The 16,415-nt window shown below is 42.2% G+C and overlaps 1 protein-coding gene across 3 annotated transcripts in view; it reads left to right on the forward strand.

The window, feature by feature from the left end:
- Positions 1-16,192, forward strand: part of LOC142939187 (zinc fingers and homeoboxes protein 2-like) — a 94,438-nt gene extending 78,246 nt beyond the window's left edge. For all 3 annotated transcript variants that reach the window (XM_076082405.1, XM_076082403.1, XM_076082406.1), the window contains 3 exons: positions 1,057-4,365; positions 6,564-6,774; positions 14,308-16,192. In XM_076082405.1, the coding sequence (XP_075938520.1) occupies positions 1,391-4,365; positions 6,564-6,771 (3,183 nt within the window). In that variant the 5' untranslated portion in view covers positions 1,057-1,390 and the 3' untranslated portion in view covers positions 6,772-6,774; positions 14,308-16,192. The remainder of the gene's footprint in view (positions 1-1,056; positions 4,366-6,563; positions 6,775-14,307) is intronic.
- Positions 16,193-16,415: the final 223 nt, after the last annotated feature.

Genomic DNA, 16,415 nt, shown 5'->3' on the forward strand with positions numbered 1-16,415 from the left:
CTTTGGAAGGGGGGGGGGGCGGTCTTTTGTAGTTGCAGTGGACTCTTCAGTTTATTGCGTCCACATGTGATTGGCCTGGAACGCCGTGTCCTGATTAAGTGGCACTTGGATTCAGCGTAATTTGCTGTGAGTTTGTCAGTGAGACTGTCTTATCTTATTTATTTTACTTCTGGCCGTTGGCTTTGTCAGAAAACGCTGTCGTCTGCCAGCGTCTGATGAAGCTCCTGTGATATTTAGGACGAACGCCGACACGGAGACCTGGCGTGGACTTCAGAGACAAGGGCGTGCGAGCAAAAACTTCACGTTGTGTAACAACCACAACAGCCCCAGAGGGTTTATTTACGATAAACAATCACTTTATCAATATCTCATATGTGCTGTCCAGGCAGCAACCTTTAAACAGCTCTATAAGCAAATTATAATGCATTATAAGTATGTTTCTAATTAATTATAGACATTATAGAAAGTGTTAACAATAATAATTTTTAGGAAACAGTGTTGCATATACTGTTTAGTCAAACTTACGTCAAAATGTAACTTTTCAGGGGTTTTAAGTTTGCTGCTTCGTAACCAACTTACTTTCTTTGAAGGAGCCTTTGATCCAAAGCTCATAATAGTACAAGACTACTTATATTTTCAGTACAAGTGACCCAAGCAGGAATAAAAAATCTCTGTTGATGTTTCTGTGTTTTATCCTTGGTCTCGTGTTGATCTCACATCTTTTAAATAAATAGAACCAAAAGCGTAGTTTGCCTGTTTACAAAAGTGAAAATGATCTCCTTTTTTTTACCCTTCTGTCTTTGCCCATCATGCATATTTCTCGTTCTTTGTCTTATTCTGGGTGAATGCAGCACATCACTTCACACACAAACAAATATCAACATGACTCCTCTCTATGTTTTTCCTAACATGTATTTTTCTCTGCTTTTAGTCTTTCCCCAAGTGGCTGCAGCGCAGCTCACTGAGCACAAACAATATTAACATGTAATTTTCTCTCTCTCTCTCTCTCTCTCTCTCTCTCTCTCTCTCTCTCTCTCTCTTTGTGTCTCTGCGCAGCTTGAGAGTCGCTGCCGTCTGTGATGCCCTCCCATGACGCCCAGGTCGGTAGCTGACACTGCCAGTGTGCGGGAGACGCCACTGCACAACTGGTCCTGGGCCGGCACCGTCAGCCGGTTATCGCCCTCCCTCTCGCAGGCTGGAGACTCCGCCCACCTACCAGTATCCACAACCATCAGCTCCGATCCATCTTCAGTAAGTCCCTTTCAGAAACCGACACGCTGACGTCCTCAGCCAGCACCAGCAGAAGCAGCAGCCAAAAACCGCAGTATCTTCAACGCAATCAGCAACACCAGCACCACCATTATCACCACCACCACCAGCAGCAACCATCATGTCCAGTCGTAGAAAGTCATCCACCCCCTGCATGGTCCGGGTCATCAGGGACCTGCCTGAAGAGCAGGACGACCCTGAGGAGGTAATGGACATGGAAATACCGGTGGACAACGACGCGACAGAAAAAGAACAATCAGAATCATCTGAATCTGCAGGAAAGAGTCAAGATCCCCAGCAGGATAATTCAGAGAATCCAGACCAGCAGATGTTTCAAAAACCAGTGGAGAACCAGAATCCTGAGCCATCAGAACAAGAGGAGCAGTCGGGTGAGAAAGATCAACCTCCTGTCATTGAAGATGAGGAAGCCACAGAGGAGAAGGACAAGGAAGACGTTGACTCTGACCCGGTGTCCCGGAAAAAGCAGCCCAGAGGCTACGAGTGCAAATACTGCCCATTTTCAACGCAGAACCTGAATGAATTTAAAGAGCACGTGGACTCCAGCCACCCCAACGTCATTCTTAATCCGATGTACCTCTGCGCTGTCTGCAACTTCAACACCAAGAAGTTCGACTCGCTCACAGAGCACAACGAGAGCCAGCACCCGGGCGAGACAAACTTCAAGTTCAAGAGGATAAAAAGGAACAATCAGACTATCTTAGAGCAGACAATCGAAGGCAAGGACAATTCAGTTGAATGTGAAGTGACGAATGAACGGGGCGAAGGCAACGGCAGCTCTGTGTTTCCAGCTTGCATATCAACCACAGTGAAAACCCCGAACAATATCCAGACGCTCTATCAAGGTAGCGAATTAAAAAGCCAGCGGGACGGCCTGTTCCAGAAGAATCAAATCACAGCGGTGAACATCAACGGAACGGTCATCATCCCTGAACCCACCATCCTCCAAGGGCTCTCCCACGTCGCCCCGATGCTCCAGCGCCCACCCAACTTCAACTCTGTACCAAAAATAGCTGTTCCCTTGAACACCACCAAATATAACCCTTCTTTAGACGACAACTTGACGTTGATCACCTCCTTTAACAAGTTTCCTTACCCGACGCACGCCGAGCTGTCGTGGCTGACGGCTGCCTCCAAGCACCCGGAGGACCAGATCAAAGTCTGGTTCACCACCCAGCGGCTTAAGCAAGGCATCACCTGGTCCCCGGAGGAGGTGGAGGAAGCCAGGAAGAAAATGTTCAACGGCTCCATCCCTCCTGCACATCACACGTTCACCGTCCTGCCTACAACCGCCTTCTCTCAGCCGTCTGCCAAATCCTCCCAGCAGACCTTTGTCCACACTACCGTCGGGCATGCAAGTCATGTGCGGACAACCGTGTCCAATGGGTTGAGTTTAGTCGCCGCCACAAACTCTCCCGCTGGAGTTGCAATTAGCTCCGGCCCGTCCCTTAAACGATCCATGCCGACGTACCTGACGACGGTGTTCGGCCCGGAGTCCAAACGGCCCATCATGGCAGTCGCTCCCCATTCCGGCGACGCTAAAGACAGGGGCCTCATGGCTCCTCCGCCCCCTCCTCCCCCAAAAGACCGCCTCCCAATGGCTCCGCCTCCTGTTCCCATGGAGATGAAGAGACCTGTAGCACTTCCTCTGGTCACCACAGAGATGAGGAGGCTATCCGCTGCTGTGCCTTTAATGCCGCCGCCATCGTCGTCCTCGATGTCTTTGTTGTCCAAAGGGAAGATTCTCTCGACGTTAGGAAACCCCAAAACAAAATCGGTGGTGTCGCTGCCCTCCTTAGTCTTTCCAGAGTCTTTAACAAGACCACTGATAGTACCCCCGCCTATCTTTGCTCCGCCATTTAAAAACTCATTACTTTTTCCTCTTAACTCGCCCATCACTTCCAAAGAGAAGCACCCGAATATCCACGCTTTGCCAGCTGCTGATCTCAAGCTGCCAAACTCCCCACCACCTGTTGCCCCACAAATAAGGAGGCCAACCATTATCCAGTCCATTTGCGCTCCGGCCAAAGCCCCGACCCAGATTTCAGGGTTCCCTTTGGATAGCAGGAAACTAAAAGAGCAGCAAGGGGTGGAGGTGAAAGCCTATTACCCCAGAGGAGATAAGGTACTCACTCCTCTGGCAGAGGCCAACGGGACATCTCGCACGGATGGCAAATGGTTCCACGATCAAACCGCACTTGCTCACAACAATGGGGTCCAACATTTTGACGGGTTGCTAGCGGCGCTGAAACCGGACTTTCATCAGAAGTCCTCGGTACTGACCCAGTTCCCTTTGCTGGAGAGGATGAAAGGAAAGACGGCGGAACAGCTGAAGATCTTGGAGGAGAACTTCCTGAGGAACAGCTTTCCCACACTCAGCGATGTGGACAATCTGGCGGGCACCACCCGGCTGTCTCGCCAGGAAATCCACAGCTGGTTTGTGGAGCGTCGCGCACTACGCGACAACCTGGAACAAGCCCTTCTCAACTCCATGGGCACTAAGAGGATGGGCGCTGGTGGCATTGCGGCCATCGCCAAGAAACGACTACATCAGCAGCAACAGCAACACCAAACTCTACAGCTGAATGGGATTCACAAGCCAAGCACTGGTGTGGGCCATCTCAAAAGCCCTCTTCCACCTTCCACCCTGCCTATAATCGCCCCCTCCGTCCCCAACCCGAATTCCTGCTCAGTGCCTCCAGACAGCCGATCCCTGGCGCTCCTCATGGACGATTTTGCTCAAACGCGGTGGCCTTCCCCTGAGGAGTTCAGCCAACTGGAGGGTCGGACGGGACGCGCCGAATTCGCCCGCTGGTTCAACGACAACCGGCTGCAGAGCGGCGGCCTGGAGCTGGCAGAACTTTTTCACAACAATGGAGTGAATGGAGGACAGGGGCCGCTTGTGTGCTCTCCCAAAAATGCTGCCCCCGGCATCCTCCAGCGCTGTCAGGACGGAGCCCTGACAAACAACAACGGCAGTAAGGTGTTGGAGGTTGAGTTGGGCTGGCTAATGGAGCAGCGTGCCAACAGCCTCAGCAGTCAACAGCGGGATGAACTCCAAGACCGGTTGTCTGGCAGGTACTGTATTAACATAAATATTGAAAGTTGTGTACGTACATGTATTTTCTTTTACTGTTCAAAGCGTCTTGCAGTGGCATTGGTGAGGGCGTTTGAGATTTGAGTGGGAAACAATCATCTTCCACTATAAGTCTTACTTTATCCATTAAGAAGACCGAAGAACAACTTCAACCCCCAATATTTCATCCACATATGTACACAGATTTTAGCTTTTAGATTTAATATTATTTAATTCAATAACAGAATAAATATATAAAATCCAAGTGGTGCATTGCAGATTTAAAGATGAATATTTTTAAATTAAATAAACCATGAATACAATTAAATTGTTTTACATTTTAATTCATTTTCTTCAAAATGAACTGAGGTGGTCAAACCCACATTTTTCATTTTCATGGTCCTGGTAGTCTACCAGGTTACCGCTATATGTCTTGTTCTTTTCAACGAGTCGTCAATTTCAGTTATAAATCCCCAAATTGCCTGAAAGCCTTTTATAATCTGAACAGGATACAGCCTCCTCCGTCCTTTGGTTCTCTACGCTCTGACACCTTCTGTGGAGAACTGCGAGACCAAAACAAATTTCCGCCTCCTTGTGTTGTTGTTGTTTTTCTAGTTGCCACATTAACATTGTTTTCAGGACATTAACCCACAAATAGACGAGACTCTATTCAGTCTTCCAGGGGCTTGGGAGATCTTTGGCTAAATAACGCAGCCATTACGTTGGAAACCAATATCTCCACAATAATTTGGGCAAGAGTTTTATTCTCCCCACGAGTCAGTTTTGGCTTTTGGAAAGCACCACAGTATGAACCTGCACCGACAGCACATCGAAATCCTTCTGCTTCCTGTTGGTTTTTTAAACTCAGTGCTCAACACTGTGATGCACAGACAACTAACAATGAACGAGACAACACGAGTCATTGTTGCTGCTTATTGACAGTAAATGCAGTGAAAATATACTGAAAGCTGAAGAAGAAAAGGCTCTGATTGGGAGGGTTTACCTCTCATATTAGTTAAAAGTAGAGCTGATAATCAATTCATCTTTAAAGTATATTAATGCAAAAATGGAAGAAAATGCAGTTTTCAGCCTCTCAAATAGAGATTTTTGGCATTTTTTCATATATTTTTCCTGCATATCACATTAAAGTGAATAACTTTGTGTTTTGGACCAAACCAGACATTGTTCTCTATTTTCTGACATTTTATGGACCAAACGATTAATCGATTAATCTCTAAAATAATCTGCAGATTAATTGATAATGAGAATAATTATTATTTGCTGGCGAGTTATTAAGGGAGATCTTCTTATTTCACAAAGTAAAACTTAAATTATTTGTTGCCTAAATTGAAACCCGAGACGTGTGTCCCGGTTTTCGTCACTATTTGTGACTCAGTCCCAGACATTAAGTCCTCCTTCAGAATTTAATTATTTTTGATTATTAATTTCTCCTCATTATAATTAAAAAATGATGTCCCACTTCTGGCCCACTTGTGTTTAATCTGATTGAGGAACTCAGTCGTCTGAATATCGAATAATTGATTGACAGTCCTTTGATTCTGAAAAACAAATATTGTCAAAAAAACAAGTTTATTTGGCAGATTTTCTTTCTTTCTTTCTATCTTAAAAATAACTCAGTGGCAGATATTTAATATCTTAACTTCACTGTTTGTCTCGTGTTGGACAGAAAGACGATTCTTAACCAATAGATTGATGTCAAAAGTGATGAAATATATTTAATAAATGTAAATGTTCCGTATTGATTTCATCTCCTGACACAATATGTCTTTTAATTTAGAACATCTCAATTTGTTTAACAGAGAATTCCCTTTAATATTTATATGAAGACAAAAGTTTTATACGACGTTGGTGTTTAAATACGACTTTAAAAAATAACTAATCGAAGTAAGATCAGCAAAACTCTAACATGCATTAAAATTAAATATATATAAGAGCTGTGAAAATATATAAATATATATAAGAGCTGTGAAAACATATACATATATATATATATGTATATGTATTTTTTAAATGGTCAAAAAAGGCACCTTTAAGAGGAAACACCTGGCTGTATCTGGACCATATTTGGGTTTTAATTGATCAGTGATGATTATTTTTGTAAGTATCAGAGTAATACTCTGATTTTTGAAGTTTTTTCCGTCTGTAACTGTCCGTCCGTCCGTCCGTCCCCCCCCTACAGACTGAGGCAGCAGAACGCGGCAGAGTTGAAGAACGGGGGACAAAACGGGGGACAGAACGGAGGACAGAACGGAGGACAGAACGGAGGACAGAACGGGGGACAGAACGGGGGACAGAACGGGGGAGTGTTCGGCAGCTGGCTGGAGGACAGACACTCGAGGAGAGGACGAGAGCTGCTGCTGGACCGGGAGAGGAAGATGACTGGATGAACGGTGAGTTTTAGACTAGACTCTGAAAAGGTGCCTTCATGTGAGAAAGAGAGAATTCTGTACATGTTAAAATGTCTTTAATCAGACCTGCAGCTGAATTCCGTTCACTATCAAGACGAGCTCTAATTATTTCTTAGTTAAAAGATTAATCACTTATTCTATCAAATGTCAAAAAATGACAAACGACCTCCTTCTAAGTCATGAAGTGAAGCGTGAATTGCATTTTTTAATCTCTGAGCAATATTTGTGTGGAGGAAGAAGAGTTAACAACAGAGAGTGTGAGCAGAGGGCTTCCTGTTGTTGTTGTTGTTGTTGTTTTCTCACCGGAACACTTCTTATCCTTGAGCCCAAACATGTTGAATGTGTTTCATAACTTCATCCTGAAAAAGACAAAGATGAGATTCCTTAAAAGGTTCCTCAGGTCTCAGGAGAGACTGATGGAGACTTCTGTTTGATAGTTTATTGGAGGTTGTGTCCAAAACAACCTCACTGAGACCTGAACACGGTGTGAGCCGGACCGCCTCAGGTCGAGGTCTGACTGATCTGGTCCTCAATGAGAGCCACGATCTCAGAGTTTCAGTATTTCTGTAGTTATTTTAACCAAAATTACCATATTTTTTTAAACATAACTCAGTCGTTTTGTTCACTAACCTGAGTGGTTTCCTGTGAAGACAGAAGAGTTTTTGGGGACTTTTTGTAGGAAAACGCACAAACAATGATATGATATGATTAAGATATCATACAAACCGAGACAAAAGTAATAATTGATGTTTGTAGATGGAGGTTTCCAGTCCAAAGTTTTATAAACTACCTTTTAATACTTACATTTCTAGATAAAAGATATGAATGATGCATTTCTAAACTTGTTTCCACTCTATTGTCTTTATTTCACCATAATAAGTATTAATTAACCTGCACTTTACACCAAGAATGAGTAAAAGCACATTTCACGCCATGAATAACCTTCTATTCATCACCAGGCCTCGGCCTGTAGCAGAGGAGCAACTCTTAACTCTCACATCTTTTAATCCACAAGAGAAAAGTGTATTTATTGTACATTTTGAAACACAAAGTACTTTTCCAGCTACTTTATAAAATCATACTTAAGATACAATATATAATATATAATATACAATAAGATATTGATGATTGATGATCATTTCTCCACTCAGTCCGTCCAAATTCTGTCTTTAATTTATTTTTATTTCACCATAAAAAGTACGTGTGGCTGCAGGTTTCTTTCTCTTTTTGTGATTTAACGAGTCGGTCCCCAGCGTCCCCCCCCCCCCCCGTCCCCCGTCCCCCCGTCCCCCGTCCCCCCAGTATGATAGTGTTGAAGCCAACACCTCGATCCCAGGCAACAAACAGAACCCTCTCCATCCACTCACCAGTCTGTGTGTGTAGCTGTGTGAGTTTTGGCTTCAAGCCGCTCAGCAACAAACACTAAAACTTCAGGAAAATTTAGGGAAGGAAAATAAATAAAGAAGTGTTATTGGAGGCCTAAAATAGCAGCAGGACCCCCCGGTGTTGTAAAGTTTGATGGATAAAAGGCTCCGCCTGGGGCAGAGCGTGGCGACAGAGCTCCTCCTGTCAGGTTTTAATGTTTCCACGCGGCTTCGGCTTTTTTCTAAATAGAAGCCGTGCAAATGATTTCCTGGAGACAAAACAGCCGTAAACAAGGCGGAGACTCGGCTCCTGACATCGGGCCGCTCTTGAGGGACTGTCGCCACTTTTGGGATGTCTTCAAAAATGATTGCTTGACAGCTGGAATCAATAATCAATATGCAGCATGTTCAAAACAGCAATGACTTCAGATTTTGCTGATATTTCCTGTCAGTAATGTCTGAAAAAGTTTTTTGTTTTTTTGGGGCAGTTTCCTGTTGAAATCTTTCAGTTAAGTTCAATAAAAAAAACTCTGAAACTATGTTCAATGATATCATACTGGTGCTGTAATTACTGAGCAGAGAATCACACATCTGATTGTCTAAACATCTGGTATCTAGCTCGTCTCACAGGATGTGGTAGATGTGCTCCAGCATCTTAGGGACATACAGTATGTATTTAACTTAAAGTACATCAGCTTTTATGTTCTGAATCATTATCTGTCTCTCCGCCTGTCTGTCCCTCCTTCCGTCCGTCTGTCTGTCCCTCCTTCCGTCCGCCTGTCCGTCCCTCCTTCCGTCCGCCTGTCTGTCCCTCCTTCCGTCCGTCTGTCTGTCCCTCCTTCCGTCTGTCCGCCTGTCCGTCCCTCCTTCCGTCCGCCTGTCCGTCCCTCCTTCCGTCCGCCTGTCGGTCCCTCCTTCCGTCCGTCTGTCTGTCCCTCCTTCCGTCTGTCCGTCTGTCTGTCCCTCCTTCCGTCTGTCCGCCTGTCCGGCCCTCCTTCCGTCTCCGTCCTCTCTGCCTCATCTTTAGTCGTCACAGAAGCTGTGATATGAACCTTTTCTCATTGATTGAAGAAACATTTAAAGTTAAAAGGCGACTTCTGTATTATTTCCATCCTGGGACCTCATCGTCACCGTACGTCCACTGAACGTGCTCATCTGAGTCATATTTTATAATAATCTTTTATAATGATATAATTATAATATCATGTTTAATATGTTTCACTTGGAAACAGGGGAACATGGTTTCCAGAGACTGTTTTTTTCTTAATTCCCGTATATGTAGAGATTCTTCTTTTATCCATGTGGTCCACGTGAGGCCTTCAGTCGTCCTGGCGCTCATCTCTGCTGGACCAGGCCCTCGGGTGGTGTTTGTTTTAAGTCCCTCCAGTGCCAGCCGGGTGGGGTTTGTCACACTGGATGCCAGCAACGGGCTCACATCTCAGTGATGCAGCTCTGGTGGTGTGGTGGAGCCCCTCCCGTCTGGTACGCCGGGGAGAATAAATCAAACATCACGTATTCTTCTGAGCCGCTACTCAGCTCAGACCTGTGCTTCAGAGGTGAGGAAGGAGAATGTGAGATATTGAATAGGAGTTTGTTTAGGGATGTGTGATGAAATGAAAAGCAGAGATGTTGTTTGTATGTATGTTGTTTGTTTGTTTGTGTGGATGCATGTTTGTGTCGACCTCGGATCACCGCAGTGACCTCGTCTTTTTCCTCAACGAGAGCATAATGCATTTCAACAAAATGCTTTTTATACTCGTGTACAGCTGATGTTGAAGGCACACGTCTCTCTTTGTTATATTTAACTCTGGGTTTAAAGTGTTTTTTGAAATAGAACATATTATCAAACACCTGTTTTATAAAAGTGTGTAAGAAAGGTGTCAAATCAAATAAAATATCTCGTGAAAACAGAACACAAAACTATAACAACATAACTGAATTTAAGCAAAATGTTAATGAAGGATCGTCTCATATTCAGCTCTCATAACGGGAATTAAAGAGAAGTTATTCAACCATTAAGCAAAACATTATCAAAATGAAACTTACGTCCTCCTGATATGATTCTGTGTTAATCATAACGTTGTGTTTTCGGGGGAAATGGAAGATAAAAGCGACGAACATATCTGTTGAGAATATTAAGTTAACGGCACTGAAATCAATAACCGAGAGGTGGCTGCAACAAAAAGTGTCTATGAATTACAAAGTAGAGAGAGGTGACAGAGCATACCGAGTGGATGGAGCAAATACATCATAAAATAAACTGTGTGTGTGTGTGTGAAGACCACGAAGAGATGCAAAACTACCAACAAGAGACACAAACACACAAAGAAGAGACTCTAAAGGTTTGCAAAAAGATACAAAAAGACCATGAAGAGAAACTTAAAGACCAGGAAGAGATGCAAAACTACCAAAAAGAGACAAACACACCAAATAGAGACAGAAAGACCAGGAAGAGATACAAAACGTCTCCAAAAAGATGCCAAATGACAAGAAGATACATAAAGACTACAAAGATACCCAAAACAACCCAAAAGAGAAGCAAAACATTCACAAAGAGATTTAAGAAACAACCTGCGAGCAACAAATCTGTGACTTGTGTTGACGGAGGAGTCGGAGTCCTTTGTCTCAGCTGAACCATCAACTGTCTGTTGCTAATAGAACACAAAGTACCGATAACTTTCTCTCTTTTCGTCAACATTGAGTCGTCTTGACCGCCTTGTTTGAATAAACTTTATGAGATTTGTCAGTGGACAAAACTCAGTTCATCGTTTCTAGTCGTTGCATAAGGAATATTAACACGCGTAGTGTCACGCAGTCTGTCCAGCTGAAATCACACCTTTGTTTATTTTATTTTTGTATTTTGGTCGACACATTGTGTGGGTCAGATTCGGGGTCAGAGCAGCAACATGAGACTCATGAAGAGTGATGACATCGCCCAGATTACATTAAGGAGCTGAAACGATGGATGGAGCAAAAACAAATTCCAGATTGATGCAATGTCTCCAGCTTGTATGTATATATGTGTGTGTGTGTGTGTGTGTGTGTGTGTGTGTGTGTGTGTGTGTGTGTGTGTGTGTGTGTGTGTGTGTGTGTGTGTGTGTGTGTGTGTGTGTGTGTGTGTGTGTGTGTGTGTGTGCCATCCATTGTCCTGTCTCACTAATCACAGCAGCTCGGGGCTTCATTTAATCAGCAGAGCCCATAATAACAGATCAACAGTCGTAGCTTATTGATGAAGGCTTAATTGCCGAAATGCTGCAGTGCCTCTCCCTCCCTGTCATTGTTATAATATATATTTATTTATATATATATTTATATATAAAACACTGAACGTTACCCGTTTCCAGGTAACCGCCATCTGAAAATCAGAATAACAATAATTGGTTTTAATTTCGTGTCATCAGTTTTTTTCTTTTTGTTCCAGTAAAAACATAATTAATTTGGAGGCAGAATTGAGTTTCAGTGACTCATCATCCTGATGTTACATCACCTGTTGTGTCAGTTCAGTGCATTCGAATGGAAGAAAGATAAATACATGAAAGTAAAAAGCCTTTACATTTAAATTAAGTACTTTTTAATGAAATAAAACTATTTCATCAGCCGTTCTGAATCATCTGACATCCTTTAAAATGACGAAACTCAGACACAAAAAGACAAGGAAAAGATGCAAAAGGTCAAAAAAAGACACATAATGACCACAAAGAAATGCAAAACACCTAAAAATCAATGTTAAGCCATCACAAAGACCCAAAAGTACTTAAAATAGATGCAAAACGACTACAAAAAGATGCCAAATGACAAAAAGATACAAAAGGACTTCAAAGTTTCACAAAACAAACCAAAACTGAAGCAAAACAATCACAAACGGATTTAAAACGACCTGCGAGCAACAAATTAGTTATTCAGATTGTATTCATTCGTTGTGTTGTAATGTCTGTTTTTGTGTCTGGGTTTTGTTTTTGTTTACTTGACCAAGTGATTTCTTTTGGATTATAAAGTTGAACTTTATTCTCATGAAAGGTTGTGAAATATTTGGGACAAAAGTTATCTGAGTTCATGGAGTCAGTGAGCGACGCATCTGACCAGGTTCTTACATCAAATTCAACTTCGTAGTTTCTTCTGTAGGTTGTTGAAAAATGTGTGAATCTCTAAAACAAATAAATGTTGCACTTAGTGGTTGTAAACCTTCATCCGGTGTGTTTCCTGCTGCTTGTGTGCGTGAAGGTAATGAAACGAACCCGCTGTCGGCCATATTGGACCGTCAGCTGTTGTGTAGCAGCGTCTGACTGAACAGCTGATTGAACAGCTGTTCACGGCTCCTCCAGCTGATCTTCTCTCTTTTCTCTTAAACGTGGAGCTGAGTTGAGTTTCAGTATAATAACAGTGAGTTAACGGAAACATGTTTTAGGAACCAGACGCACAAAAACAATGAAATCAAAGAACTAATTGTTTTTGGCAAAAGATAGAAGAAGAGATGACTTTGACAGAAGATTAGCAGAAACGGATGCTTTTTATATGTACAGAGCTAATCCGCAGACGGCTTCAGTTCTGACATGAAATCCTGCATCCAGACAGAGAAAACACTTTGTTTTAAACCTGCAGCAACAGATTTATTTGGTCACTTACAGGAAACCTCATGACCTTTATTCAGTTGATATCTGTACGTAGCAGTTACAGAGTGACATGATGATTCATCAGGAGTCTTTGTGTTTGTGTCACATGAGGAATTTAACTGCAATATTCTCTCTCTTTTAGCTGTCTTTGGTCTCCACCAACTGCCGAGGCAAATATCAGTCTGTTTAGGTACCAAATGTTCCGCTATGTTCACCAGCTGAATCCTATCTTACAAAAAAAGTTACTCCTCCTTTTTTGTGCGTTTTCCTACGAAAGTTAAGCAACACGTGTCAATTTCAGCTCGTTAAATGCATAAAGTCTTTTCAAAATAAACTTCTGTCTTCAAAGGAAACAACTTAGTTTAGGAAAAGATCGTGAAATATTTAGTTAGGTTTAGGAAAAGATCGTAAAATACTTAGTTAGGTTTAGGAAAAGATCGTGAAATAGTTAGGTTTAGGAAAAGATCGTGAAATACTTAGTTAGGTTTAGGAAAAGATCGTGAAATACTTAGTTACGTTTCGGAAAAGATCGTGAAATACTTAGTTAGGTTTAGGAAAAGATCGTGAAATACTTAGTTAGGTTTCGGAAAAGATTGTGAAATACTTAGTTATGTTTCGGAAAAGATCGTGAAATACTTAGTTACGTTTAGGAAAAGATCGTGAAATACTTAGTTAAGTTTAGGAAAAGATCCTAAAATACTTAGTTAGGTTTAGCAAAAGATCGTGAAATACTTAGTTACGTTTAGGAAAAGATCCTAAAATACTTAGTTAGGTTTAGCAAAAGATCGTGAAATACTTAGTTACGTTTAGGAAAAGATCGTGAAATACTTAGTTAAGTTTAGGAAAAGATCCTAAAATACTTAGTTAGGTTTAGCAAAAGATTGTGAAATACTTGGTTAAGTTTCAGAAATGATCGTGAAATACTTAGTTTGATTCAGGAAAAGATCGTGAGAAATAAATTACATCTCATTTCACACGGGGCTCGGTCTCTTGGTGGAAAGACCGTTTGTTGTACTTTGTTTGAAAAAAAATACCCAATAAATCCCTTTAACATTTTCTTACTGTTGACGTTCTGTCCGAATCTTAATATATAAATGCAATTAAAGCGACTAAAGCTCCCTCCACTATTTGAGAACAACAGAGGGGATGTGTGTTACCGTCCATTGTCCTGTTTCTGCAATCACAGCCTCGTTTAATCACTCCCACTCAAAACACAACTTTAACACACTTTCTCTCTCACATGGATTAGGAGAGAGAGCGCCGGCCGGTCGGGTTCCGCCGTCGATTATTATTTCACAATGTGTCCCAGTTTCCAGCAGCACCAGGCGACCAGGAACACCGTCTCCTGGCACACAGTTGCTTTTTAATCCCCCCCCCCCCCCCCCCCCCCCCCCCCACCACCTCTCTCTTTAGTTTAGTTTAGTTTTTTTGTTTCCTCTTATTTTCTAGGTGGGAATGATCTGTGTTCTCGTGAAACTGACATTTCTCTTGTTCAGAGAGACGTTGTTGACAGTTTCTTTCCTCTCTTCTGTTCCTCTCAGGTGCGAGTAGGATTTGCCGCCATCGCCGCCGCCGCCGCTGCTGCTGGAAAAGAGGAAAAAGAAAAACGAGGTGGACGGAGAATGGAGCAACATTTTCTTTTTTTTTTAATTATCAGATATTGTAATTTTTGTTCTTTTAATTTTAGTTTTTTTATCTCTTGATTGTCGCATCCCAGCTCACACACAACATCGTCCTCAGCCTTCTCGACCTGGCGTGACCCCCCCCCCCCCCCCCCCCTCCATGTTCACACAACAAAAGCAAGAGTTTAAAAAAAAAAAGACGGCGGGGGGCTTTTATTTTATTTTGGCGAGTCGTATACACGCTGCCAAATTGAAAATCAGAGGAGTGCAAGGAGAAATTCAGGGTCACAATCTGTGAAGATAATTGAAGCTGCCCTCTCTTACGCTGGTGCTTTCTTTTCATTGCTCACCCTGATGTGAGTTTGACACTAGTTTTACAAAACAGGAGCTTAATCTTCACCGAGTATAAGCAGAGACGAGGCTCGCAAAACATCAGTTATTCTACTTGTAGCTGTAACAACAAGTAGAATTTGTGTTTTTCTTCCCCAAATTTCCTTTCAGAGGCAGATTATCTGTACTTCTACTCAATCAATAGTGCTGAATAAGTACAAGACACTGTTTCATCAGGAGGCCTGGAAGTCAGTTTAGGTCAAATACAAGAAGTAAATAAAAACTTTAAGTCGCCTTGCTCCCAGTTTCATATACATACTAGTACACTGAGTACTAATATTGATTGTGTACTACACAGATTTATCATTACACAAAAAAAAGATCAAAATCGATGCAGCAGAACAAGAGATATTGTATTTATTATTCCACACCGACATTACCCACAATGCAGCGTGACCACAGACAGTTTGAGTAGATTCACGTGTGTTATGCTAGTAGCTAGTCACTGTGAAGTTAGCTTTAAAAAGTTCATTTCTGAGCCATTATAAAAAACATAATAAGCCAAATTATAACAGTTTCTGTCAACAGACAAAGTCATTTATTGATTTTCTTTTATTTTTCTTCCGTGTTGCATTGTGGGACGATCGTGTCCTTGAACGCCAATTTTTTCGAATGTGAATAAGTTAAAATTCATAAGAATTAGTAAAAGAGAGAGAGAGAACGGAGAACATTTCTTTAACATTCATTACGTTCACGTGATTAGTTGGTTATTGATTAATTGCTCGTTTAATTATCTGTATCTTTAAGTTTGAACTTTCCCTTTAAAGAACAAACACGTTTCATGATCCGCACTTCACTGTAAGTTCCTTAAAAAAACAGAAAACTGAGCTTCTCCTTTAAGTCGCTCTGAAGGAGGGGGGGGGGATTAGCGGGTCTTGAACTCTGGCCTGGACGGATGTTTTTCGCGGTTGAGATGATGTTGTGCGTGACCTGCGTTGTCGTGAAGCGGAGGGTGAACCGGAGCACTGAATGTGTGCAGCAGCAGCAGTCAGACTGTAACACACCGACGACAACGACAGGACGGATTTAAAACAAACAAACAAATGCCGAGTGCCAAAGCTGGGATCTGCTGCATTCTCACTACACTTTTGAAAAAAAAAAAAAAAAAAGGGTTCTTCTTCTCCTTCTTGTAAATAGGATATGTATGTTTGTTTGTTTTGTTTTTTCTGTATTGCTACAGATTTGTAAAATTTTTGCGGACAAAATTTTTGTTACATTTTGTAAAATGGGAGCAATTCGTCCTCCGAAACCCTCCCCTCTCTCTCTCTCTGTCTCTCTCTCTCTCTCTCTCTCTCTCTCTCTCGGTTTCTCTCGCCTCTTATTGTTTTTATTTTTTTGTTTTATTTGTTGATGGACTTTTTAAAAAAACTAAAAAACGCTGCCAGCTGTGGAGCGTGTGCAACGTTTTTTATTATTTTTTATTATTATTATTCTCCGTCTTTTTTTTTTTTTACTGAACCAGAGTGGAACCACTACAAAAAAAAACGGACCAGTTGGCAAGACTTCAGTCACTTCTTCTTCATCTCACCGGCACTGGACTTCCGCCCCCCACTTCCCCGCTGAGAGGAGGAAGAAGAGGAGGGAGGAAGAGGAGGGGGGACTTCGCTTCACATCAAATCAGATAAAAAAAAAAAAAA

The sequence above is a fragment of the Anarhichas minor genome, unplaced genomic scaffold, assembly GCF_050575085.1.
Source record: "Anarhichas minor isolate MPS153535 unplaced genomic scaffold, ASM5057508v1 ptg000094l, whole genome shotgun sequence".
Lineage (NCBI taxonomy): Eukaryota > Metazoa > Chordata > Actinopteri > Perciformes > Anarhichadidae > Anarhichas > Anarhichas minor.